Source organism: Plasmodium coatneyi, chromosome 12 (genome assembly GCF_001680005.1).
Source record: "Plasmodium coatneyi strain Hackeri chromosome 12, complete sequence".
Classification (NCBI taxonomy): domain Eukaryota; phylum Apicomplexa; class Aconoidasida; order Haemosporida; family Plasmodiidae; genus Plasmodium; species Plasmodium coatneyi.
Window position 1 is genome coordinate 4,437,201 of NC_033567.1, and position 26,659 is coordinate 4,463,859.

The following is a 26,659-nucleotide window of genomic DNA, read 5'->3' on the forward strand; positions in this document are numbered from 1 at the left end:
TACGTATTTTTTTTTTACATAAGAAGGACTAGCATTATGGTCAATATATTTTTTTTTTTTTCTTATTTCGGCTTGGATAGGCATATCTTCCCCTGATGTGGCATTATTCCCATATATAACTTAGCCAAAAAAAAAAAAAAAAAAAAAAAATTATATATAAAAAAGAATAACATTGCGAGGTGATCGTATTTGCAAAAAAAGGCTACCTCATTTGGGCAAGAGAAGTTAACGAAGCTTCAAGGCGAAAAACTGATTTCACACTTTTCCCACCAGGACAAAGGCATACACGTGTACGTATACTTATATGCATACGTGTAAATACGTATGTAATGCAAAATATGTGACCCAAAGAGGTGGAAAAGGGGCTCCAGGTGAGCATCGCTGGGGTCCCCAGGCCAGCTAACGTATGTAGAAATAGCTACACAAAGTTATGCTACGTGACATGTCCATCCGTAAGAATATACATTTGTTTGAAGGGGTAAACACACACGTGGGTCTGCTTATTTATTCGAATGTGCATTCCCCCGCGGAGTATAATCGGTCGGGTTAGTGACCCTTTAGTAAAGCTTCTGCACTTTGTAGAGGATCATTTTATTTGGGGTTGGAAATTTTGGTCAATCGCCTGGAAAAGGGCATCGTGGAAATGGAACATCGCGGTGAAGGTGACTTTCCAACCCCTCCATCTCTGTCAGGCTTCCTGAGTGCACCTACGAACGCGTAGCAACGTACATAACAACGTTTGCTTCGTATGTTTGTATGTTCGCATATGCAAATGTGTATGCACGTAAGTGCATGTACGCATGGCGGAAAAAAAAGATCAGCTCTTTTTTCTACTTCATTAAAGTAGCATTCCCCTAAAAAAAAAGGAAAAATGACCAATTAAGTGATATGCCTATTTTGTACCCCTAAATGTATCAGATATTTCCACGCATTGAATGCTCTTTTAGCGACTGGCAAAATGGGATACCCCACAAGTGGTTCACATTTGCCTGAGAACCCTTCAGTATGTTCAGCAGAATATACAAGTCTGCGCTACACTGGGGAAAGAAATTGCCAAAATTGCTTGGCATTAGTTGACGTTTTATCAACTCACCCAATCTATGCATCCCAATGGGGTTGTTCCAATTTCCCTCCGATCGGAACTTCTTAACGCCAAGGTTACTACCCCTGTGGGGACCAATTCGAACATAACGGAAAAAAGGGAGGTGCTTGAAAAGGTGCACAAATCAGTGATAATGCCTTTTTCCCGCTTGATTCGTATGGTGGATTTTTTTTTTTCTTTTGTGCATTTTTACAAATGGTGATATCAAAGGGGAGCTAAATTGTGTGGTGGAAAAGGCACCCCAATTGGCTTGTAGTTCTTTTCCTTATTTGTAGTCTATAGGTGTAACATGCGCAAGTATGTACAGATATAAACATATGTATATTTTGATCTCCCCCGAAGTTGGTGCCAAGCTGATTGGTCGAACGAGCACCATTTAAGAAGAGGTGATGGCGGCATATTTTTTCTGGCAGAGGGTGTCTCCCAGGTGTACAGCCAACATATCACCTTGAGTGAAACATGTGCATGTAGTTTAAGTAACGCAAATAAGTATAGACCAGTGTGATCTACTCATGTGGTGAAATGGTACCTCATAAAAATGGATAAGGACAGAATAGGCTGTTCTTTCGTACCATTTTTTATGGCCAATTTGTGAAGCCACTGGGGGGAATTTTAGTAGCCATGTGTTCACCCCCCCTAAACAAGTAGTAATACATAATTTAAAAAAAAAAAAATGAATTCCCTATGGCGGTCTTTTTTAGTAAGCAGAACAAACTGTGTTTTATCATTTCTGCTAGATAAGTACTATCCGACAGCAGTGTAGGTAGCATTTGCCCGCTAGGGACATACGCAAGTGAGCATTGCCACGCGAATAGGGTTAAAAGGGCCATACAAAAGAGAAGAAAAAAAAAAAAAAAAAAGGACATGCCTGCACGTGTGTGTAACTATATGCACATGCGCTTATAAAATTGCAGAAAAATGATAAAAATAGAATAAGCAAACCGGGGATAGAACAATTCGGTCGTAAGCAGAACAGGAAAAAAAAAAAAAAAAAAAAAAAAAAATTAAGAACAAATGAAACCTATGGTCAAATGCAACTCTGTTAAGCGAGAGAAAATTTTTCAATGTGACTCGACCGTGGAATGGAACATAAACCTGTTCATGGAACTATGTCACAATATGCTATGTTGTGTTTTTTTTTTTTTTTTTGTGAGACATGTTATAAATTTATTTCTGCGCGGAAGTAGCTTAACTTATTTAAACTTTGAGAGAAATAACATTTTTTTTTTTAAATTTCTACGTTTTTCAACGAGTCATTGCAGATCTGCTCGAAAGTCTGAGAAACTTTCCTACTACGCAGCAGGGGGGTTGGAACATTGTTTCCGTTCGTTAGGCATCCTCTCTGTGTTCTTTTTTTCGTATAGAAAGTTTTACTATTTTGCGTGGTTAGCTTCTACACTAGTGGAACCCCTTCACAGGGCACGCCCCCTGGTAGCACAATCCCCATTGCACATTGCACATTGCACATTGCAGATAAGACATGATTCCCCCAAGCCACGAGTGTAAGTCCCAAAAGGAAGAGGAGAGGAGGAACCATTTGAACGATCAAGTGGTGCGTGACAACACTAACGGTAGAAATGTATGCTCCTTTCCTCAGGGTGTAAAAAATGTAGGGTGGGACGATATGCCCAAAGAGTCGGAAGGAAATCCCGTTCGCTGCGTCAGTGAGAAGGATGGTCATAATGGTTGTGCAATGGGTAGAGTACCCCCTTGTGATGACTCAAGGTGCAACAATATAGTGGCCAAGAAAAAGAAGAAACCTTTCCTTCACGAGTTATGCAAAAATTATGTAAAGCTGACCTTGCACAGACCATGCTGCATCGTGCTAAGTGTGATCATAGGATTGTTAATTGTCACTCTAATGAGTATCTCCTTCTACATGAACATATTTAGCGAGGCGGAAAATAGATCAGAAGTAGTAGGATCTATTATGAGAAAAATAAATGGGGAGAAATTCACAAAAATGAATGTGGCCAAGGCGAGCGATGTAGTGATTCACACAAGTGACAATATAGGGAATAAGGTGGAGCATTTTTTTAATTTTTATAAAAAGGAAAAAACAGCAACGTTGTTATTTTATCTTAACAAGGAGGAGGACAAAACGATTCTGCAATACGATACGCTGAAGGATATCTTCTTCTTGGTACAATTCTTCAAACAAATGAACACAGGAAATAAAAAAAATTGGAGTGAAATGTGTAAAAGGTTTGACGTTCCTATGATGGAGTCTAAATGCTTCGTGCTAGGTTTGTTCACCATTTCGGAACTTCAAGATATAGAATATGACACGACACTTAATTGGGAAGAATATTTCGATGATTTGTTAAAAAAGGACGAGAGATCTTTGGGCAGATTTTTCTACAACGCACTTATTTTTTTGCCCAATTTTTTATATCAGCCTCATAAGTTCGACATGCAGAGGACGCAGATAAAGGACATAACATCTGACATGTCTAAAAATGTGGAAGCCCTTTTATTTGTCTTCACTTTCGATGAAGGTACTGACGATTCCTCTGTCAACGAATGGTATAGTCTGCTAAACATGCATGTGAAGTTAATAAATGCGGGGGAAAAAGAGTTTGTAACGATTGAAAATTTGGACGGCAGTAATTACATCCATGAGATAAAGCAGGATAGGAACTGGAGCATGGCAGTTGTGAATGAGAAGGTACTGGAGGATAACGAGCAGTCATCCATTAGTGTGGGTTTCAAGTCAAACTATGTCTTTGCCATTTTGTCCTTCCTCTTTATGGTCATTTATATTTCTTCTATTCCGTTGGATGGTTTGAAGAATAACGGACAAGATGAGACAGCAGGAGATAGAAAGGGGAGGATGTTTTTACTTATCCTATCTGTATATGCCTTGACCTTCTTTTCCTTCTTCTCCACCTTCTTCATCAATTTGGTTTTCCAAATTAATGTTCTACGAATTTATTTATTAAATTTTTTCCCTCTTTTTTTTTTAAGCTTCCTATTTTGTTGCGTCAATATATTTTATCGCAACAAGTGCGTAGTGGGACCTTCCAAAATGATAATGCGCAGAATGAGGAGCGCAAAGATTTCCAAGAATGAATCTGTAGATATGACTAAATATTATTTGCGAGCTAGCTACAAGTCACTTTATTTTGTGTGCAAAATTACCCTGATCATTTTGGCCGTATATATGGTTGGGTTTGCCTCCACGTACAGAATCGTCAACGTTTTTTCGGTAAACTCGGTCTTTGCCATCGTTTGTCTGTTTCTGTACTACGCTGCCTTTTTTAACAACATGTTTGGTCTTCTGTTTTACAGGGAGAGACACTTGCTGTTCTCACCATCTCAGTCGTTACCATTGGCGAAGTCGGTGTGTAGTTCGTCGGGAGGTCAGTCCGATGAGCACGTTATAGCCTTTTCAGAGGCAGCACCCAATGAAGTGGTGATACAGAATGGCTGCATATCGAGTTGCAACTCTCCACCTGGGGGGAACAACACCTGCCAGAATGCACACTGCTCATGCGAAGGTACGAATTTGAAGAAGCATCACAGAAAAAGTTGCATTCACCCGAACGGTAAGGAAGACAGCAAAAAAGCAAGCTATAGGAAGGGCCCCAAGAAGGGGGTTGTTTTCCTCGTTGTGTTATTTTCCCTCCTCCTTTTAGGGCTATTTCTAAGTTTCCTAATAAACAACGAGAAGATTCACCTCGATGTGTACCATTACATGACGAAGGAATCTCCACTGAGGAGGTTTATTCAAAACTTCGAAAAAAGGGCGGGCTTCGTAATCGAGCCAGCATACTTGGTGTTCCCTTCTTCAGACGAATTTGACTACGCAGATGAAGAAAACGCACATATGATAATAAAGCTAGTAAATGAAATGAAGGAGGAAGGATGTATTCATGAACCCATTGTATCTTGGGTTCATGCATTTGAATTACTAAAAAATGACTGCCGTAATGTAGACTCTTTTAGTAATCAGTTCGACTTGAATCGCTATAAAAAATTATGTCATGACATCGTTCCACTGAGGGAGAGTAAGGAACACCATTTGAATAAGTTAAAAGAAATTTTTTTCAAAGAGGAGGAAAAGACATGTGACAGCTTTTACCAAATAGTGTACGAATGGATGCATCACAAAGAAGAGGAATCGTATGATAACCAATTTTTTAAGATTAAAACGTTTTACGGGGGAAAAATTGACCAGGTGCTCCCCCAGCACTACAACATAAGGCCACACTCCTTCTACGGCGATTACGTGAAGGTACGTCCTGTGACCATTCCACGGATGAATGGCACCCCACCTAAGCATATATATACTAGTGAAATATCCATATGAACGCGTCCTTTTTTCCCCATTTTCATTACCTAATCTTTAAACGCGTTATTTCCCCCCCCAGATGGACGACCCGCACAGCATATCAACCAGCCGAATCGGCTTCGTCCTGCACAATTACGCATCCAACCAGGAAAGGAACATGGAAAATATCAACAGAATAGAAAATATTATAAAAAGGAGTAACTTAAAAAATGTGTATTTTTACTCAGAAACGTATGTACTATATAACCAAGCTACCAGATTTATTTCAGAATGCAAAGTGGTGTTAATTTTTTACTTTTTGATTTACTTATTTTCTTTGTACTTGTTCAACACCATGGGGGTTGTAATGATATTTCAGTTTTGGCTCTGCTACAATTTAAGTGTGCTCTACTTTATGCATAGCTTCGGAATAAACACTGATGCTATTACGATAATTTTGTTAAAAATGGGCGCAGTCATATCTTTGTCTCACTACCTGTATCAGACTCTCTTTTTTAAGTCGACCATGCTAGACAGGAAGAATTATTCCAACAGCATGCGGCAGTCCTACCCCTACTTGATGTTCTTAGTGTTGTGTAAGTGGAGCACAAAATGGGGAGCGAATTTCAAAGCGCGGGGAGGGCAGTCATATAAAAGCTTTTAAACAATGAACCAGAACAGTTTAATTTTTCCAAACGGGGGATAACCCCTTTTTGCGTAAAAAATATTGTGCAAATGGAAAGGTGGAGAGCTTCTCTTTCCCCCTGCTTTGGATGCATACACATTTTTTACATACTGCACTACCCTGACAGGTGACATTTCTTCCTTTTCCTTTTTCTTTCACCTCCACTTTGCAGACCTTATTAGCTTCACCCTGGAAGATTACGCATCGAACGTTTTGCGGTTGCTCATCCTGAACCACGTCGTCTGGTTCTTCCTATACAGCATAACAATTTTTTACGTCCATAAAATGTACCTGAATAGGGCCTGACACTGGCTTCGATTATATATGTGCACTAACCGCTGGAATGAAGAAAAGCGCATCAGGGGGGTGGTACACATTACACAACGCTCAGTGCAGTAGTACTATGTGGTGTTACTTTTCATAATTACCTAGATACATATGCGTGTGTACCATAGGTGTCCCTTGGTCTGCCTCTCTGTTAACTGTTTTTAAGAGAGCACTCTCCCAGAGGGGGGGTGGTCCCCCCTGCTGTACAAAATGCACACCTTTTTTTTTTGATTGTCAAAAAGGGGGAAAAATGGGACCCCCCGTGTTATGCCCTCACATATATATGAACTACTAATTAATAAACTACCCAATTACTTCTTCCCAATTTGTTGTAAAACAGTGTATCGGGCGTTTTGCGAAAAAAAGGGTATACCCCAAGAGGGAGTAAGAAGAGTGTTGCTATGATAGCACACATTTCACTCTTTGCCAATTTGTTGCAAGCGCCATCGCCACCAACTTGGTTTTGCTACAAAACGTTGGGGGTCTTTCGCAATTTCCCTTTTTTTAAAAATGCTTGTTAAAAGGGTCGTGACTTACTTGCAGTGTGGCTCGAAAATGCACTTTTATTAACGTTCGTAATTTAACTTACCCTCTATTGGGTCCCCTTCGTCACGCACCACAAGTTCAACTCTTCTGGGGTGCGGCAACGAGGGCAGTTGTACATTCTCAGGGGGTTGTAGAGTTGGTATGCTCACTACGGGGAAGAGGTGCTAATGCGTTTTCCTCTTCCTGCGTGTCAAGCTAGGCATAAAAGTGAAAAAGGTGCAACTCGGGTACAAAAAACAAAGAAGGGAAGTAATAAGGGGCGAAGAACGGCACGGCGATGCGGAAGCAAGGTCACAGAAAGAGTGCAAAAATGAAAGCACATAGCGCAAAACACATATTCACATGCGCCGTTCGCTTCACGTTGCTCGTTACGCTTCCCTTGTTGCACTTATACCCCCATGTGGGCTCACTACGCATATAGGTGCTTCTGCCACTATTTCGCTCTCTTCAAGTGCCCAATTAAGCGGACTTTGCATTGAAATTAGAGCCGCTTGCAAATTTTTACCGTCACGTAATACTTACACCTCCCACGACCTGTAAAAAGCCGTACAATGTACTTGCCAAAGCACGTCACAATCACTTATATACATATATGTACTTATAACTTTACTGCGCGAACGCAAGTATTCTTTTTTTTTTTTTTTCCAATTTTTTGCCTTCATTTGATTGTTACAAATAGATCAAATAGTATTCCCCTCCTATTCGAAGCTGCAAACAGTTGAACGTTTTAATACCCCCCCAAGAGTAACTAAGGTATGCGCACAAATTTGTATAGGCCAAAAAAAAAAATAGCTGCAAGGGCATTTGTACTGTTGCTGCTGTATGGTCGTAACCCCACGACGGACATGCTGTGTAGTTTTTTTTTTCCCCCCCACAAAGTCAACTCAATATTTATGTATGTTTATGACCAACATATGTATGAATAAATCGTGCAACGCCCTACGGCGTAATGGGACCACCTGAACGAACGGCTTGCACATGCATGTCACATCACACTGCTGTTAAGCGCGTAGCAGATGAGAAGCGAAGCGGCATATGCGCCTACCGCGTAATTGCTTAACAGCACAACCGAATAACCACCCCTCTCACAATTAAACCACTTGTTCCCCCCACGTTACTTTGCCAAAGGTGTGCACAGCCGAAAACATGGCGGCGAAAATTCAGTACAGCATCCACACGACGAACAAGTTTTCCGTGTTCGATACGGACAACTCAGATGAAGAAAATGAAAAGAAAAAATTGAAGGAAGTAAAGAAGCGCGAAATAAGTAGTGCCCAGGAGGAGAGGTCCCGCAGCAACAACCAAGGTAACATTAACGAGGGGTGAAACGCGCACGTATAGTGACCTATGTATATGTATATGTATATGTGTACTTGTCCTATCTGCTTTGCATCGCGGCAGTTATATGCAGAGCATTTGTCCATACGATTGTTCCGTTTAATTGTGTGTATTTGTGCGCGGTGCAAAAACGGACAATTTTTCACGCACCAGGGGGGAATGGTGCATAATGTGTGACCTGATCCGGAGTTGACATCATCCCGTGGAATGTTATAAACTAACTGTGGAGATATCCCAGACGTAGCTCCCTCATGGGTTTGTTACTCCATAATTAACTCTTCACATATCTGTGATTATGTACCCATCCCCCCGCAGAAAAGAAGAAGACAATTGAAGTAAAGGACCAGAAAGCAACCGTGGCAACTAAAGATGCTAGTGCGAAAAAGGGCACCGCATACAACGACAGATATAGCAAATACCCTGTATCATCAGTGAACGAATTACATGAAAGTAGCCAAGGCAGAAGTAACCGCGATAGTTACCATCCAAGGGGCAATAATATAAGAAGTAAATTCCCTCGTAAAAGAGGAGGAGGAGGTGGTGCTGGCACAGGATACAGTAACTCATCCACGAATATTTTATCCAGCAGTAGTTACTATAGAGGTTCGAGGAACCATGACTATAAGATGGGCACCGACAGGAGGAACTATAACTCTTCGTATAATTATAACAAGTTCGACCACAGGGAGGTAAGTCAACAGGGTTCCAACGATAAGCGCAACAAACATTGCGTCTTGTTACGTTGATGTAGTGCACATGTGCTAACCTTTCCATTATGTAAGTACGCGAAACTAATTAACCGCTTTATTCCCACTATTTATACTTCCCCTACAGAGAATCTTCAACGAATACAACGATAGCAGAAGCAAGTATGAAAAGACAAAGAGAGAAGCACACGTAGAATCCATTCATAGGAATAACGAAGAGAGCACAAACGTGACAAAGAAACATGACTCAGTTACCATAGATTACGATCTGTATAGAAAACAACAGGAGAAAAAATTAAATTCAAAAAAAATTATGATGGAGAATAATGATAAGAAGATGAAAAAAAATTCATTGAATAGTGAAAGGAGCAAAGTTACATCAAATTCTACGAGCAGTAGCAAACGAAATGACCATGTGGACGAGGAAATAAAGTCGGATCATCCGAAGAGGAAAGCAATAAATGTTTACCAGTACATTTTGGAAGAAGGGGGAAGAGTTGATAGAATCCCAGGATTTCGCAGAGGTTATCGAAGCTATAAAAAATCGGATGAAGCTAATTGGAATAATAAAATGGAAGGCAAGGGAAAAATACACATGGACGAGAAACTTTTTAAGAAAAGAGACCCGCCCAACATTAACGACACGCGCGCCTTCCCCTCCTTGTCTAGCAAATAATGCAATTTCTAAGCTTTTTTTTGTACATGTATGTGTATTTGTGTATATGCATTTGTGTATGTGTATTGTATGTGTATTTGTACATGTGTATTTTGTGTGTATTTGCGAATGTGCCCGCATGAGCTTACATACGTGCGTATACTCATGCGTGTGTGCAAGTCCCTGTCCAAATGTGAAACAACCGTATTTTTAAGAAATTTTTTTTTTATTTTTTTAAAAATTTAACTGAAATGAAGCTGATATGAATATTTTTTTGTTCCAATAGTGGTTGGCCGAACCGGTGGGGTAGGGTACTTTGCAGGAAGGAGGTTTTCGCTGTGAGGCGGTAGTTACACAATCGTACGGTAGGAAGTATTTGTTAGCACGCCCCATGTAGGCGTTCTTTTCTCAATATGCGCCAAAAAAGTTTGAGCAAATGTTCAAGTTCTTACTTGATTAGGGGGACTATAAATAAGTATGTGACCCATTTGGAAAAATCCACTGTGGTATCCATCACGAGAACGATCATATATGTGTGAAGCGAAATATGGGAAGAGACAATATCAACAGTTTGTACCGCATGAAGAAAAAAAGCCCTTTCCCCTTAGTGCTTCCATTTTTTAAGTGTGCCCCCTTTCGTTCACATTATCAAAATGGGAATGAATTAAAACATCTTAATTTTGTTTAATAATAAAAGTTTCTTTTTTTTAAAAAAAAAAAAAGGTGCATACTCATCAGATGACAAATGCGTTGGAACAAAACACGAGACAAATTTCGGTTTGCACTTCGCAGTTCGTCATAGCAACTCTGATGACGAATGAGCACACAAATATTTCTGTACGTATGTAGGTACGTACATGTGTAGGCCTCCATGGGGTCGTTATTAATTTTCCCTCTCCCACAGGCAAATGGTTATTTTTTCTGTAAAAATAAACACCCCTACATATTTTATAGGGCGCACGTTTATCCACTCCTGGGCATCATCTTCCTCTTCTTCCGCTTCTTCATTGACTAATTTGAAACCCTCCGAAGTGTAGTAGTTTATTTTTCACGTAGTGCTTGCTCATACAAAGGTAGGGGCACTGACTCATTTGGGGGGGTGCACTTTCAATTTCAAGCTGCTTTTTAAATGTCTAGTCTGGGAATTATTATGCATCCCCCCACGGCCTTCCCTTATATGGTACGCTAAACTAAAAATAATTCTAAGCTGAACCGCTTTTTTCTCTCCACACATTACTGATATACGGGGATATAATCCACCAGGGGCGTGACAAACAAAACAAAAAAGTGACAAAAAAAAAAAAAAAAAAAATCCAGGGAGGTAAAATGATAAAGCGAGATGGAAAACCTTTTTGAATTCTATTTTTTGACAAGATATGCTGCTAATGAACTAAACTGATTGAGCCAATTGGGGACTTCATTTTTGTTTTCTTCCTTTCCAGTTGGTTCGCTTGACTCATTGGATGAGGGGTCATTCTCCCGGTTCAGTTGGGTGGTAGAATTATTCTGGACTGCTACGCCTTGCGCGTTATTGAACGTGTTACTGTGATGAGGGAAATTATTACTCACTGCGTTGTTTGGGCCACCTCCCCCTTGCTTAGCAAAGTCGCCGTGAACGTTACTGTAATTGTTTCGGTTGACATTTGTCATGGGAGATTGTTGTTGATTAAAATTGGCAGCTGTGTTATCTTGGGTAGCCACACCACCATCTTGAGGTTGCGTCCCCAACATTGGTACACCATTTTTTTTTTCGGAAACTTGTGGATTATAACACACAACCCCCAGGAAAATATTATTGAAATTGTTTGAGCTGTTTATACCTCCAACGGAGTTACAGAACTCCTTAAAAATGGGACATCCTGGGAAGATAAGGTACATATGCCAATCGTCACTTGTGGAGGACAACCCAACCCTATCCTTACTATTAAAATAGTCTCTATAGGCATCCAAAATATTTTCGTCTTCTTTATTCTCTATTTGGAAATAATACGTGGCTTCTATTTTGGGAAGTGTTTTCATTTTTTTTCTGTGACTTATGACTATGCTGGAAATGTTACTGTTCAGGAAATTTTTTACGTTCCCATTTAGGGCATATCCGATGACGCTCAGATTTTCTTTGTTCTTCATTTCGACCGTTCCCTTCCACAGGGCGTACTTCACACTGCTAGTGGGATTGTTCAATCCCATGTTGGGGAGGGCGCACCCACCGCTATGCAAGGGGGGTTGCAGTTTATCATTACCGTGGAGCTGCCCTTCCTTGTTTGCAATCCCATTGTTCGGCATGTAGTTCTTACTAGGTTCCTTCAACGTTGAGGAATTCATCCCCCCCGTTATAGGGTTATTCTGCCCGGAGGGGTACATTGGTGCAGCAGGGTTGGTGGCACTTGCATTCATGTTCATGTGGGTATTCCCCTTGAATTCGTTACTAGGGATATTACTACTAGGCGTGCTGCTCATTGCATTACTTGCCGTACTGATGTCTACGGCGGGCCTGTTAAAGACATGCTGGGCGCACTTCCTCAAATGGACACACAAGTATAGTTTTACCCTGGGGGGTTTATTCATGCCATCCTTATTTCCGAACTGTAACATTTCTTCCATTTGCCTATTTTTTCCATCCCCAGGTGGATTATTTAACATTTTATTTTCTTCGTACGTCTTCATCAATTTGCTAATCTCCATGTCGTTGCCGTTTACATTGGGATGGCCGAGCAAACTGCTGCCGCTACCAAAATTGACGTTATCCATGGAGTTGCTTTCGACCGTGCGTAACCGCTTGTTTACATGCTGTGGGGGCGAAGAAAGGAGGAAAATATGTACAGACGTGGGATTATATGCAAATATGTAACATAACACATATGTGCAATCGCAATGTTCTTAATGCTGTGTAAAAATCCTACCTCGTATTCCCTAAAACCGGTCGCCCCCGGGTCGTACGGATTAACGCTATCATTATTTAGGATGCCATCCTGAGGTGACAAAAAAAAAAAAAAAAAAAAAAAAAAAAAAAAAATTTTAAGAAAATTGTCACAGCGGTGTGCAGACATGTGGAGACGCACATAGAAAAGATAAACCTATAAACATGTACTAAATGGAGGGGCGAGATAAAAAGAAAAATGGTAAATATAATTATAGCACCCCTCCTTAAACTTTCACACAATATTACATTTCTCACGGTGCGCTTGCTATTGCTTGGATATCTCTTGTTGTAGAACTGGTTATTTCGATTAATATTTCGGTTGAACTTGTTGCCGTTAGCGGCGCCAGCCATGTTTGCATTGTGGCTGCCATTATTGTTGCTACTGTTATTGTTCCCGTCCAGGTATGGGTAGTTATTAGAAACGCCACTTTCGTCCTCATCGTTAACGTCATTTACTTTGTTGTTGTTATTGGTGTTGTTATTATTGTTGTTGTTGTTGTACCTTTCGAAATAAATTCGCAAAGCTCTTCCATCTACAGAAATACAGAATTAGGAAAAAAAGTGGAATAATGTGTGCCTAGCCGTCTATTTAATAGGGAATGCTTTTTGTAAAGAGCTCATTGTGGATGTAACAAAACGTGAAAGAATGCTGTGGGCACAGCAAAATGCAGAGGGTTATCATTTGAATAACTGGACAGGTGTGACGGTACGGCTGAAGCTGCTCTCTTGACCGCTAGCGTAGAGATGGCCGAGATTAGTGCTATGGCGGATGAAACGACCAAGTGGAAATGCAAAAAAAAAGAAATGAAGACACGAAAGAAGGAGAAACGGAGCAAGCGGCCAAAAGAGCAAGTTCCCAAAGAGTCACAGCCATAGTTACAGGCGAAACTTATTCGCATGAAGGATTACTTAGAAACTTCCCGTTCATTTGCTTTAGACATCTTTTAGCCTCCTCGGGAGCGCTAAACAGAACGTGGGCATAAATGGCATAGGGTCCGATACTTGTGTTCACTTTAAGACTTATACTTTCGATGGAACCAAATTTTTGAAATAAGTCCAACAGTTCACTTTCTTTAGTCTCCTTTGAAATGTTCTTTACACATAAAATTCTAAGCCCCCTTTCATCATATCTACTCTCAAACTCTTTTTTACTAGTATTCAAACTAGTTTGATTTTGTATTTGTACATCCGTCATTTAGTAGAAACTTTAGAGAAAAAGAGAAAAAAAAGAGGTTAAAAAAAAAGATACGTCATTTGAAAATGAGCGTAACGAAATGAACCTTCTTTTTGTCCCTTTATCCAACTTTTCCGTTTCCCTGTTTTTTTTTTTTTTTTTTTTTTTTTTTACTTATTTTGTTAACACATCGACGAAGGCTAATTTTCTATGAAGAATTTGGAACGTTGCACTGGGGAAAATACTTTTGTTGTATTATTCTTAGCTATACGCGCAAAAAATATTTCTGAATTGTTTTCTTATTGCTTCTGGTATATATTAAAATGTAATGGGTGTGTGTGTGTATACTACGTGTTTGGTTAAATATACACATAAGTATTCACTAGGGTGAATGGAGGAAAACAGAAATTGTGACAAAAAATAGAGGTATGGGTAATTTTGGAAGTTTTCCTGCAAATTGTGTGGTAATCTCCGGTGTCATTTTTCTTACTGGCACATGTATATACATACACATATGCTCATTCCTGCACGTATAAATTATGCTTGGACGTACTCGCGTATAAGCACGTATGAATTGTATATGTAAACACTTCTATTCTATTTGTGCGAACGCGAAGAAGAGCGCCTCTTCTTTTCTGTTTGTATTTCAAATGATTTTCCCTTTGCTACTCCACAAAAAGTACGGATGCATATACAAATGATCCTACACTTTAAAGGATGTGCACGGAGGGGGGAAGGAGTATCGTTCCAACCGAGCGTTCCCACTACATGTAATAATGAGATAGCAGGGTTCTTTGTGTATACAAATCGGCAAAGTGAAGGGCTATATATACAAACGTGCAAGCATGAAGGTGTGTATAGGTATATATGCATACATATATATATACACGTAATACACGTGTGTGCTGGTTCGCTATACTGAAATATGCTTAATTGGTATGCTTCTCTTCAGATATGCTGTATGTTGACTACGCTTTACACATTAAATGGGAACTAAACAGAAAATTTACAGAGTAATAATTCAAGTTGGCCTATTCAAATTCAACTTTAAATTTAAACGTCATTTTGTACCCTCCGCGTTGGCTAAGCAAATGTTAGTTTTACGCTTCAGATGAACGTATTTATTTAAAATGAAAAGCATCAGCAGCCTTATTACGTTATGGAAAAAAAAAAAAACGTACGCAAAAAAAAAAAAAAATAAAATAAACAAATTCAATTCGGCTTACATCACATTAAAGGTTTTCCTCTAACGTAAACCCTTTTCTTTATATATGTGTTTGCTATTGAGAGATTCAGCAATTGAATATCGCGTTTAAATGTCATTTGCCTGTTTCCGATAACAATCTACATTTTTTATATTTTTAAGTTTCACTTCGTTGGAAGATGGCATGCATACTATTATATTATAGTAATTTATTTATTTCAGTCATTCACAAAAAAAGAAGAAGAAAAAAAGGCTGCGTTCAAAGCAAAAGGAAATATTATTTTTTAAATGTTGAATCCTGTCATTTTACACGTTTACATATTTCTTAAAAACTTTACCGCAGTACGCCTCGCATGTTGAGTTCATTCCATTTAAAGAAAATTCATATTCATGTTTTCTTCCTTTGCGTTTAACGTATGTACGTACAACTTGCGAAAAAAATGAATAATGATGGGATGAAGCGGAAAGTGCGCCGGCCAGGTATGTAGATATTGAACACTTAAATGGTATACATAAAATTTACATAAAATGAACAGATATACTTACAGCATATACTTTATATTCGGAATTTTTTGGGCCAAAAGAAATAAATGAAAAGTTCTTCGTTTCATATATTTGTTTTGTAATCCATTTTATGCGTTTCTTTATATGTGGATAAATCTGATTAAAAAATGTTTTTTTGGAATTATATTAAAAAATGGAGTGATTAACGAGCGTTAAGGAAAAAAAAAAAAAAAAAAAAAAAAAAAAAAGCGCAAAAGCAAAATAAAATTTAAACAAATATTACGAAAATAGCTTTATATTTTTGCGGTACAAAATTATTGCATATAATTGCAACGAAAATCAGGCACAAGCTGCAGCAAAATGGGGGCCTATCGTGCATGGAAACGCACTTAAAAAAAAAAGAAAAAAAAAAAAAAAAAAAAAACCATATATATTTCGCCCATATATATGTTTATTTGTTAGTCATACAAATGGGTATAAAAATAATAAAAAAATAACCACCAATTTTATGGCTCATGGCAGGAAAAATTGGCAAAATTATTAGCATTATTTTTGCCCACCTTTTTGGCCGTTTTTGCGAAAGGGAGGTTATTCACTGCATTTATTTTGCCTCATAATTTGTACCATATAAATGCCAAACAGTTCAACATGCCTTTTTTTGGAAGAAAAACTGCTATATCATTTTTTTCGCTAAAAAGTGCAAATTTGGTAGCTGTTTTTTTTTTTTTTTTTTTTTTTTTTTCGCACTTAACATATTAACCTTCCCTTTACTCGCTTTTTTTGCAAAGCCATTTTGCCTTCTTCACTGATTATATAGCAAAAATGCACGGTCATCGCTTTTGAAGAAAGTGTTAAAAGGAAGAAAATGTTAAATGATATCCCCCTCCATAATATATATTCCTACACAATGCAGATTTAGAGCAACACATATGCGCATTTTCATTTCACACACATGAAAGAGTTACATATTTGTATGACCCGTTCAGGTGAATTCGTAAAAGAATTGAACAGCACGGCATCATCGGTGGCGTACTTTTTGTGAGTGCATGGTTAGTTCATATTGGGGGGAAAAACTAAGAAGACGTGCTGCATTCTCTACGTTGTTACGCCGTGCTGTGTCACGAACACCTTTTTTTTTTTAATTTTGACATATGCAAAATTGACAAGAAAAGGACTATTTGACAAAAATGTGGATACGTGTAAGTACGTTAGAATGTTACTTTATTAACCCCAGGGGGGTCGAAAAATACTGTTCTTCGTACCTTTTTTGTTTAGCCGCCGTTGCGCAGCGTATGGGTAACTTTGTAAAATTCGGTGCGATTATTTAAGTGCGTATTTGGTGTGCTGTCAAAAGTAAAGAAAAATTAGGTGTACAAAAGTGATCATTTAAGGGGCACCCATTTCTTCGGGCCATCTGCGAAAGGCAAAAATTTGCATATATATATATGCACATGTACCTACATACGCTGGTATAACGAAATTTTTATATGTTCCAACACGGACATACAAATACATACAATGTACGCGCCACACTCCTGACAGGAGACTATAATTAGTTAATTTAAAATGCGTTGTCTGTTTTTTCTTTTTCGAAAAATGATTGATAAATCACAAAAAGGATTAAGGTGTCTTGTGTAAGCATATCCTTGCGTGCGTAAAAAATATACTCAATTTGGCTCCTTGAAAAGGTGAAAGATGTGGAACAACCTAATTCACGCTTTAGAAAGCAAAACGGCGTTGCTTTAAAAACGTGTTGGAAAAAGCAAATTCGTTAATTCTTAATCAGCACAGCCATGCAGGCCAAGTGTTTTGCACACAATGCTAAATGTGGCTAAATAATTCGAATGGAAAGCGTATGTTGTAAAAGTGCGCAGGGATCAAATTTGCATTAAGGGAGAAAATTTTTGTTTTCTCAAAATGGCGTTCTCAAATAGGTGTCTTCTTAAAATGTACGGAAATACCAAAAAAAAGGAAGGAAGGGGAACGGAAACGAAAAGGAAAACAAAGAAGCAAACAACGAAAGCAAACGAAAGTGCTCCCCACTTGTTTGAAAATTTACGAATTTAAAATTATTTCCAAATGAGTGGAAAATAACGAACGAATGAGCATACTGACGAATGTGCGACACAAATGGCCTTTGAAAAATGGAAAGCCACCAGGTCTGCGCAAAATAAAAAAAAACTATTCTTAAGGCGTTAGCTCTTTTTGCTGTTAATAGCCAGTTGCGCCTTGCCTTTGCCTCGCTGAACCACTAACTATTTTTTTTTTTTTCTTTCCCCTATGAGTGGCACGTAAAAATGTCCGCGGTGTAGGTGAAAACTTTCCCCTTAAATTTAAAGAAGGGGAAGAAAGTTCAGAATTGTGTTCATTTAAAATGTTTTCTTTTTTTTAAATCTTTATTGTACGAAATGCACGAATCAATTATCCTTTTCGAGGCTTCCTTATTAATTGTGAGATATCTTTTATCTTCATTTTCTTGGTTTTTTTCCTTTATTTCTTTCATCAATAATTGTACCTTTTTTAATTCATTTTTAATGGGATGGTTACTGAGAAAGTCGCCCGATATTTTCAAATAGGAATGAAAAATAGAACAAATGGAGTAGGCAAGAAATGAATTGTATTCAGCATACTGCACAGGGTTTAACACACTTTCCAAATCTTTTATCGAATAATGCTTATTTAATTGTCCAAAATTTTTTTGAAACTCTTTAATGGTTGAGTTTAAAATTTTAATAATTTCCACATGGTCATCTTTTTTTATTTCTGGTGTACTGTCTTTCTTGCACCCTGGGGGATTGTCATTTTGTCTTTGGTCCATTCGAATTAATTTTTTTAAAAATGGGGAATTTCGGAAAACGGCGAATTCAGGGGCATACCCAAATTTGCACTCTTTCAAATATGGAAACGTAAATTTGGTTACTGTTCCGTGTGTACTTGCACAACTGCTTACTTTCCTTTTTGAAAAAATTTCGGAGATATGAGAAACAAATTATTCGATTAATTTTATCTGAATGAACTTCCCATTTTGAATTTCTTTCACTTAAGATAAGTATCAAAAGGTTAGGGGCTATGACAAATTTTGGTGTTACTTATACGTGCACATTTTTTCTGGTACGTATTTTTAAGCGTTTAGGGCGTTAAGAAGGGGTGCAAATAGGCTATGCTGAATGTAGCACGTGTACTGCATAAATAAGTTACCGAAGTGCTACGGGTTGGTTGCAAATTCTCCTTTTCTCATCGTATCATCTCCTTCAGCGCATTTCTTAAAAGTAGATACACACGTGATAATTTTGAATGTGAGGCATGTTCCCCTTTGGGCAGTTCATCCAAAGCAGGGAGAGTATTGCCCGTAATTTGCGAGCCTGGTTTGAAGCTGCTCTAGCACTGTGTAAAAGAAACCGTCGCAATGGAGCTTATCCTTCCGGAAAAATACACACAATGTGGTGAAGTGGTGGGGTTACAGAGTTGCTAAGTGGACAATATTACATACAATTAATGGCTTCTCTTCTATATGCATTTAATATCTGCAGCGCAGATATGCATGTGCAGTATATGTGTACACGAAACAGGAGGAGGAATTGGGAGGTTTCCCATTAGGCGTAAAAGTAACGCACTTCCGTTACAATGGGAATTTCACAAAAAAAGGGTCACAATGGAAATGACGTGATTATTTCCGCTTCATCGAATTTTTCGTATCATTTTTTTTTTTTATTTCTTAAAATATAGTATACTTCTTAACAATGCAGAAGAAAATGGCGTTTGAATTCATTCCACTTGGTCGCATAAAAGTGAAGTACGTGTAAAGCATCAAATGGGAAAGAACCTTTCAGGTATATTTTTTTTATAAATACAAATTTAATGAGCGTATGAAAAAATGACTCGTGCGGGTAGAAAGTAGTCGGGTTTTCACCATTTCAACATTTTTTTGTTTTTCGTACTCGAATTTGTTTTCCGCAATTTATGCATCTCTCAAATTGTGATGCGCGGCATGGAAATGGAAAAAATTAGGAAAAAAAAAACATAATAGGAATTGCTAAAAGTTGCAAAAAATGACAAAATTGAAAATAAAAAGCAAAAGGTAAAAACTGTTCCCGACGCACGCAATTTTTGAAATGCGAATTGAAAATTAACCCTGTCGTAAATTACACTGTGAGAAGCGCCGGAATGGCATGTGGAGCGCACGGCGTTTTTTTTGTTTCTATTTTTAAGAATTCTGTTTTTTCAAGAAGGCGGCAAAATTGTTATATAACATTCGCCTGCACATTTCTATATGCATATGACACATGGAAATGAGGAAAGGTGTACGCTGAAACAAAAGTGAATGTTATAATATATATACAATTCTGCGCGACCAGCTTTGAACATCCATGGAATGGTGATCCCAGAAATGATAATTGTGCCAAAAAACCGTTGTGTCTGTTTCTATAACATATTACAAAGTAACATTGTTTAGGGACATGGCATGTTTCATTATCACGAAATGGCTATTTTCATTTTTTTTTTTTTAAATTTTCACAGTGTGCCTATGTAGTGACTTCTTCATTTTGAATGATCCTTTTTAAAATCCCCCCCAAAAAATGAACAAAGAAATGTGAAAATTATATCATCAGCCTTGCGAACGCAAAGTAGGCTATGCAATTTTGTCGTGTTTTCCTTTTCCTTCATTTGGCATTTCTTTTTGCATTTACTTTTTTCGACATTCCTTTTCCTCAAAATTTTGCCATTTTTTTGCCATTTTTCGTCAATTCTTTTCTCTACCGGTCGCCATTTTTTTCTCCATTTTTTTGCGACATTTTTTTCCCAAGTCAGTCCAGTCATAATATACTACTTTTACCAAATTCAGAGAACTCCTTCGCGTTTAATAAAGTGGGAGGCTCCTCACCGCCCTGCCAGATTGCGCATTGGCGAAGCGAAGTGCAGTCATGTGAACGTATGTGGAATTAGCGTCATCCATAATCCATAAGTATAGCATATGCATATTATGCGCAAATGACATTGTGTTGTTAGTGCCCTGCTGCCGCTTGCCTGGCGTTGCTCCGTGCATATAACGTAGGAGGCTATTAACGTTGGAAGGCAGAGCATAAAAGCATTGTATGTATGCGATGCTCATGGGCGAAGTATTTGTATAATACATATTTATGTTGCGCTCTTTCTCATATAAACTCCGTCCCCATGCCAAACGGGCGGGATGAAAGGAAAGTTACCAGTTTTATACATATGTTATCTTTAATTCCCACAAAAAAGCAATACGCGCAGGGGAATATTTTTCAAAAAAAAGAAAAAACCGTTCTGATGTGATGGCCTTTTTTTCCTTTCTTTGAGTAGAAAGAAAAAGGCAGAATGATCCAAGTGAACTACAAGGACGGCAGTGAAAAGTACAGCAGTAAATATAGAGAATATAATTATTACAGGAATTATATAAGCGCTATAAAAGGCAAATATATGGGTTTTGTAAATATGCAAAGAGATAGCCCGAACGGCAGGTATTTTAATGACCCTCGAAGGAGCAACAATTACTACTACTACAACCGGGAGGGGAACCTGCACAGCAGCGCATACAGAAGTTCGTACAGAAACTCGTACAGAAATTCGTACAAGAATTCTTACAAAAATTCATACAAAGGTTTGCACAAAAATTTGTATGAAAATTCGTACCAGAATTCGTACCAATATTCGTACCATAACGGATACCACGACCCGCACAACCACTTGCACAATAGCGGCTTCGACAATGCCTACAGTAACGAATACAGCAATGCGTACGGCAACCCCTACGGGGGCGGCTTCAAGCTGCTGAAGGGGAAAAGAATCAGGAGCTTCAACAGTAGCAGCAACTCCACCCGGAAAGGAAAGCTCATTAAGAAATTTAAAAACTACGATGTGGACGAAAATATGATCAGGGCGTATAAAAATGGGAGGAAACGCAGCTATTCGTCCATGAGGGAGATAAGTGACCATGAGCAGAGACATCATAAGGTGTATCTAGAATCCAAGTACGACCACGAGGAGTATCAAAATAGTTACATAAAAGGATTTAACTTAAGCAGAAAAAGAAACTACTATTCGTATAGGAAGAAATTGTACAATAGTGATAAGAGAAATTACGACACCCACTTTGGACAGGGGAACATCTTCTACAATAATGAATATTACTTATTTAACGACGGCTCTATGTTGAAAAGGAAAAAAATGTATTATGGTAATAAGAATAGCTTTAGAACAAATTCGAGGAGCTATAATGGGTATCCAGACAGAATGAATAATAGAAGGAGAGATTCCCACCGAAATGGGAGGTGTAAAGCGACCGCTGCACATGCAAAGGAGACAGGCAGTTGGGGAGGGGGACCAAGTGCAAACAGCGCAACGAGTGTAGATACCGAAGTGAGAGGATGCAATTATAAGGACAAGGATGACAAATCGAATAAATCATTCAAGTTAAAAAATAGCCATACGACACGAGATGATGGTACAGGGAAATCAAACATGAGGGCCGAAATTATGGGAAATAGGAGGAACCCCGCCGCGTACATTAATAAGGAAAAAAGTTCAGAAGAATCCCACCGTAAGTATACACGAGGGGTAAGGAAAAGAAAAAAGGCTCCCGAAAGTTATAGCGGTACAACAAGTGGACGTCCGACTAGGCAAAGGAGCGTGCAACGAAGAAAGCGAAGAAAAGATAGCCTGAGCAGCAATGACGAAACGGGTACAAGTGCTTCTTCAGAAAGAGATAGCAGCTTCTCTTCATTTGTAAATAAAAAAAAACACCATGCCGATAGGTACAGTAGTGATTCCTACGAGTGTACCCCTTCCGACGAATCAACGGATGATATGTCATCGAGAAAAAAATACAACCACAAAAGAAACAGAACGAAAATTTCCGATATGGACGATAATAGCTATAGGAAGAAAAAAAAAAAAAAAAAAGAAAAAGAAAACGATGACTCAGATGATGAGATTGTACATTTCAGTTGGAAAAAGGGAATGATCCTAAATAACTGTTATGTGGTGATACGAAAAATGGGGGAGGGAACCTTCGGGAGAGTTCTTCTCTGTCAACACATGGACACAAAAAAGTATTACGCAGTGAAGGTAGTACGAAATATTAGGAAGTATACTAAATCTGCAAAAATAGAAGCAGATATTTTGAAGAAAATTCAAAATAATGATTTTAAAAATAATAATATTGTAAAATATCATGGAAGGTTCATGTACTACGATCACATGTGTTTAGTTTTCGAACCCCTGGGTCCATCTCTCTACGAAATTATCACCAAGAATAATTACAACGGGTTCCATTTGGAGGATATAAAGCTTTACTGCATTGAAATGTTGAAGGCATTAAATTATTTGCGCAAAATATGCTTAACGCATACAGACTTGAAGCCAGAAAATATTTTGCTAGACGATCCATATTTTGAGAAAACCCTAGTCAGTGTTAGAAGAGCTACAGATGGAAAGAGGGTTGAGATTTTTAGAACAAAATCTACGGGTATCAAGTTGATCGATTTTGGTTGTGCCACTTTTAAGGATGGATACCATGGGTCTATAATAAACACAAGACAGTATCGCGCTCCGGAAGTTATCCTAAATTTAGGATGGGATGTGTCAAGTGATATGTGGAGTTTTGGTTGTGTGTTGGCTGAATTGTACACAGGGGATCTTCTATTTAGAACCCATGAACATTTAGAACACTTAGCCCTGATGGAAGCTATTATTCAGCCAATCCCCAAAAAAATGATATGCAACGCAGTTAGAACAAATGGGGCCAAATATGTAAATAGGGATGAACTTAGATTAGCTTGGCCAGAAAACGCATCTAGTTTTGAATCCATTAAGTATGTGAAGAAGTCCCTGCCCCTGTACAAACTTATAAGGAATGATTTGTTTTGCGACTTCTTGTATAGCATACTGCAGATCGACCCCGCTTTGAGGTCCACCCCTGCGGAGCTCCTCAAGCATAGGTTTCTGCAGGAGAGTTATGACTACTACTAGGGGGGATGTTATAGCGGTGTTATATAAGTCGTGATGGCATTCCTCATTGGGGGCACACCTCAAACGGAGTAGGGGAAAACCCCTCCCAGGAGGACAACCCATTTTTAGGTAATTGTTTTTTTTTTTCCCCATTTGAATTAAAGCAGAATTGATTATTTTTTACCCATCCAATTTGTTTTCATTTTTTTAATTCACCTTAATTTTTTTTTTTATTTGTGATTTTCGCTACGTTGCCCAGCCGTTTTATTCCTATCAGTGTATGCGCCTCAATGAATGGCATTTTTTGAAATTGCCGCGGTGTATATGTTTATGTGTCTTTTTTTTTTTTTTACGCACCTTCCCCGTGTGAAGACCTCTACACAGATATGGTCTCCACGGTTCATAAATATATCATACCAGGGTGGTAACCCCCTTAATTGTATTTTTGGTTCATTTTGTGGGGCCCCCAAATTTTGTGTACACAAGTGGGGCTCACGTGTAAATTTGCGAATGTGCATATGGCTACATTCTTATATGTACGTGCGTGGCTTTGCATTTTTCTACGCACTCATCGAACTTATCATATTTTCCCTAATTTTTTGTTTTTATGTAACCGTTTCCATTACGCGATAAAAAGCAGCGCGCTGCAAAATAATTCCTTCAATAATAGTGTGTGTTACCTCTGCAGTATGAGGTAATACTTGGGATCGTTAAAAAGGAGAATTTTGACAAAGTGGGACGTAATACAAGGTATACAAAAAAGGATACGCAAAAGGGGAGGGCTGAAATGTAAGCACAAATAAAAAAATGAGAGGTAGTGCGCTTCGACGGCATGCTCAAAATAAAAAAAGTGCCGATTATTATTGTCTCTGTCCGAAATAGCTTTTAAGAATCATTCATGGGGTGAGAAAACTGAGGGGTGTTTCTTCATTTGCCATAACAAGTTCGTATTGTGCGTATGAAAGAGACACTGTGGGGCGAATCAGTACAACGTGGTTAAGAGCTTTCTCGCCTGAAAACCATTTCCTCCTAAAAAAAAAAAAAAAAAAAAAAAAAAATTACACTCCAAAGCGGATGTCGGATGCATGTTCCCGTTTATTTGCACAAATGGGAGAATTCGTTATGAGGACAGGCAGAATGATCCCTACCTGTGAGCATGTAGAAGTATTCCAACTTGTTCACATCGAAATTGTATATTACGTTCTGGTTGTACAAATGGGAAACGTAATTCTTAAACTCACGCAGGGTGAAATTACGAGCGGTTTTAACGTCCCTTTTGTGTATGCCCAGCAATTCTGGTCTGAAATTTCTCCTATTTTCCCTATCCCAACAGGTGGAAACAATTTTAACGCACCTTTTATATTTATTGGCGTCCCATTTGAGTAGTAATTTAGGAATAGTAAAATAGTACGTAGGAATGTATCCATTATATTTTGTATTTTCAAAATTTATGGAAAGATATTCTGAGACGCTGAGGTTGAAGTTGAACTGATCCACAGCAATCAGGAGGGGGAATTCAGTTTGTCTCTTCAAATGTTCAAACAATGCATAGATGCAGAGGTTAGCATATGACACATTATTTATACCAATGTTTGCCAATTCTAACAGATTTGGGGGCACAGAAAATTTATCCAAAAGGTTTGGTATTTTCACATTGTCGTAGTAAAATTTGTACAATTTTTGCCTGTACAAATTTTTTTCCCTTTCAGTTAGGGCATTATAATTTTCTTCATCATTTGCTACTTCCGCATCGATCGTTTTTCTGATAATCTCATCATAAATTTTTTTATTGTACAATAAATGTGTTCCATCTAGGCAGGTATTTTCCAGAATTCTTTTATCCACTTTTAATTTTTTTAAAAAGGCTTCATTTGTTTTTACTATATCTTCCAAAAATTGTCTGCTCAGTTCTGGCTGAATATACAAGTTCGTATTGCTCCTCACAATAGTGTTAATGTCAAATTTGTATTTTTTTAAATCTGGGACGAAGATAACAAACCATTGGTTTAGCTTCGCCCAGAGGACTATGGTGTTTAGGATGCAGCTCTTTCCTGTTCCCCTCTTTCCGTCTATTAGGAAGCTTCTACTTTTGTAAGACACCCCGTTGTAGTTGTTCCCTCTACTGTATGCTCCCTCAGTTGATTCCTCATTCGCAACACCACCATCGTAGTAACTAGTGCATTCACCTTTTTGCGCGAAATAGCTATCCAGTTTGTAGGAATCTCTCCGTTTGCACAGTTTGTAATTCCCCTCAAAGTGTTTCATCTCGTCTACAATTTCGTACGCCAATTTTCTGAACAGCAGTCCTACTCCCTTCAAATTTTCCGCATTCCTTATCAACCGTTCATCTGGCACGATGTGGTTCTTTTCCAGTTCGTTCAAAAATAAGTCAAGGTTATCATATTGGTGGTCACCATCGGGGATGGAGGTCTCCTTCCCTTTGGCTTGTGTACTGCTCTCCCGATCGCTGCTCCCCCCACCGTGCATTAGGATATCCTTGGGTAATTCCCCCGCAAGGCCCTCAGGGAAAAAACCGTCCAAGTGCTCCTTCTCGAAGAGGAAGCATTTATCCAAATTTTCAATGGCAAAATGGGAAGGGGTAACATTCATTAACCTGTCGTTCTTCACATTGATATACATGTCTGGGTTGAAGAAAAAATCGGCCACATTTTTTTTTCTCACCGTGGCAGGAATATTTAGCAGCTTATTAAATCGTTCCTCGTCGTATGGGAATGCCACCAACTCCTTGTTGTAAATTTTCATCAAATCGTCTTCATTTCGTTTGCGGTTTTCTCTATATGTTCTGTGCACCTTTGTGTTGTTGATAATGGACGGGATGTTGTACGTGTTGAATGGGCGCACAGAGCCCAGGGGAATTTTCATCTTTCGTCTTAACCAGGGGGGTGCGGAAAAGGGGGGCATAGGACAAAAAAGGGAAATCCGTTTTGTGTGCTCATTCTTCCCCACTCGATTTGGGCTTCTCACATGGGGGGAAATTAACACAGATGGGACACTTCCCTATATATAAATGGGCTCGTACATACGTCCATGGGAATCATCCGGGGGGAGGCAAAAGTTAGGTGTGGGGAAAAATGGCCACTCCGCACCTCATCACTGAAGCAGCGGATTCAAATTCACATGTATACAAACGGAAGAGGGGGTAAACTGAATGGCGCAGTGAAATAAAACGCGCCCTGAACAAGTGATGTACGAACGCTTAAATATGTCACCGTGGCGGGGGGAAGAAAAAAAA

At 38.7% G+C, this 26,659-nt stretch overlaps 6 protein-coding genes across 6 annotated transcripts; 3 read left to right on the plus strand and 3 right to left on the minus strand.

Moving 5' to 3' along the window:
* Positions 1–2,582: 2,582 nt before the first annotated feature.
* On the plus strand, positions 2,583–6,366 carry PCOAH_00046600 (putative membrane protein; the record flags this gene model as incomplete). The annotated part of the gene is made up of 3 exons (XM_020061444.1): positions 2,583–5,339; positions 5,476–5,971; positions 6,233–6,366. The coding sequence occupies 3 exons, from the start codon at positions 2,583–2,585 to the stop codon at positions 6,364–6,366; spliced, it is 3,387 nt and encodes a 1,128-aa protein (XP_019916621.1).
* Positions 6,367–8,079: 1,713 nt separating this feature from the next.
* On the plus strand, positions 8,080–9,654 carry PCOAH_00046610 (Uncharacterized protein; the record flags this gene model as incomplete). Its single annotated transcript, XM_020061445.1, has 3 exons — positions 8,080–8,239; positions 8,587–8,960; positions 9,106–9,654. 3 exons carry the CDS (start codon positions 8,080–8,082, stop codon positions 9,652–9,654), a joined length of 1,083 nt encoding a protein of 360 aa, XP_019916726.1.
* A 1,338-nt stretch (positions 9,655–10,992) lies between these two features.
* On the minus strand, positions 10,993–13,748 carry PCOAH_00046620 (Uncharacterized protein; the record flags this gene model as incomplete). Its single annotated transcript, XM_020061446.1, has 4 exons — positions 10,993–12,420; positions 12,534–12,602; positions 12,800–13,086; positions 13,463–13,748. The coding sequence occupies 4 exons, from the start codon at positions 13,746–13,748 to the stop codon at positions 10,993–10,995; spliced, it is 2,070 nt and encodes a 689-aa protein (XP_019916887.1).
* Positions 13,749–17,800: 4,052 nt separating this feature from the next.
* On the minus strand, positions 17,801–18,253 carry PCOAH_00046630 (Uncharacterized protein; the record flags this gene model as incomplete). Its single annotated transcript, XM_020061447.1, has 1 exon — positions 17,801–18,253. The coding sequence occupies one exon, from the start codon at positions 18,251–18,253 to the stop codon at positions 17,801–17,803; it is 453 nt and encodes a 150-aa protein (XP_019916444.1).
* A 2,522-nt stretch (positions 18,254–20,775) lies between these two features.
* On the plus strand, positions 20,776–23,427 carry PCOAH_00046640 (Serine/threonine kinase-1; the record flags this gene model as incomplete). The annotated part of the gene is made up of 1 exon (XM_020061448.1): positions 20,776–23,427. The coding sequence occupies one exon, from the start codon at positions 20,776–20,778 to the stop codon at positions 23,425–23,427; it is 2,652 nt and encodes an 883-aa protein (XP_019916111.1).
* Positions 23,428–24,388: 961 nt separating this feature from the next.
* Positions 24,389–26,328, minus strand: PCOAH_00046650 (Uncharacterized protein; the record flags this gene model as incomplete). Its single annotated transcript, XM_020061449.1, has 2 exons — positions 24,389–24,435; positions 24,555–26,328. The coding sequence occupies 2 exons, from the start codon at positions 26,326–26,328 to the stop codon at positions 24,389–24,391; spliced, it is 1,821 nt and encodes a 606-aa protein (XP_019916401.1).
* Positions 26,329–26,659: the final 331 nt, after the last annotated feature.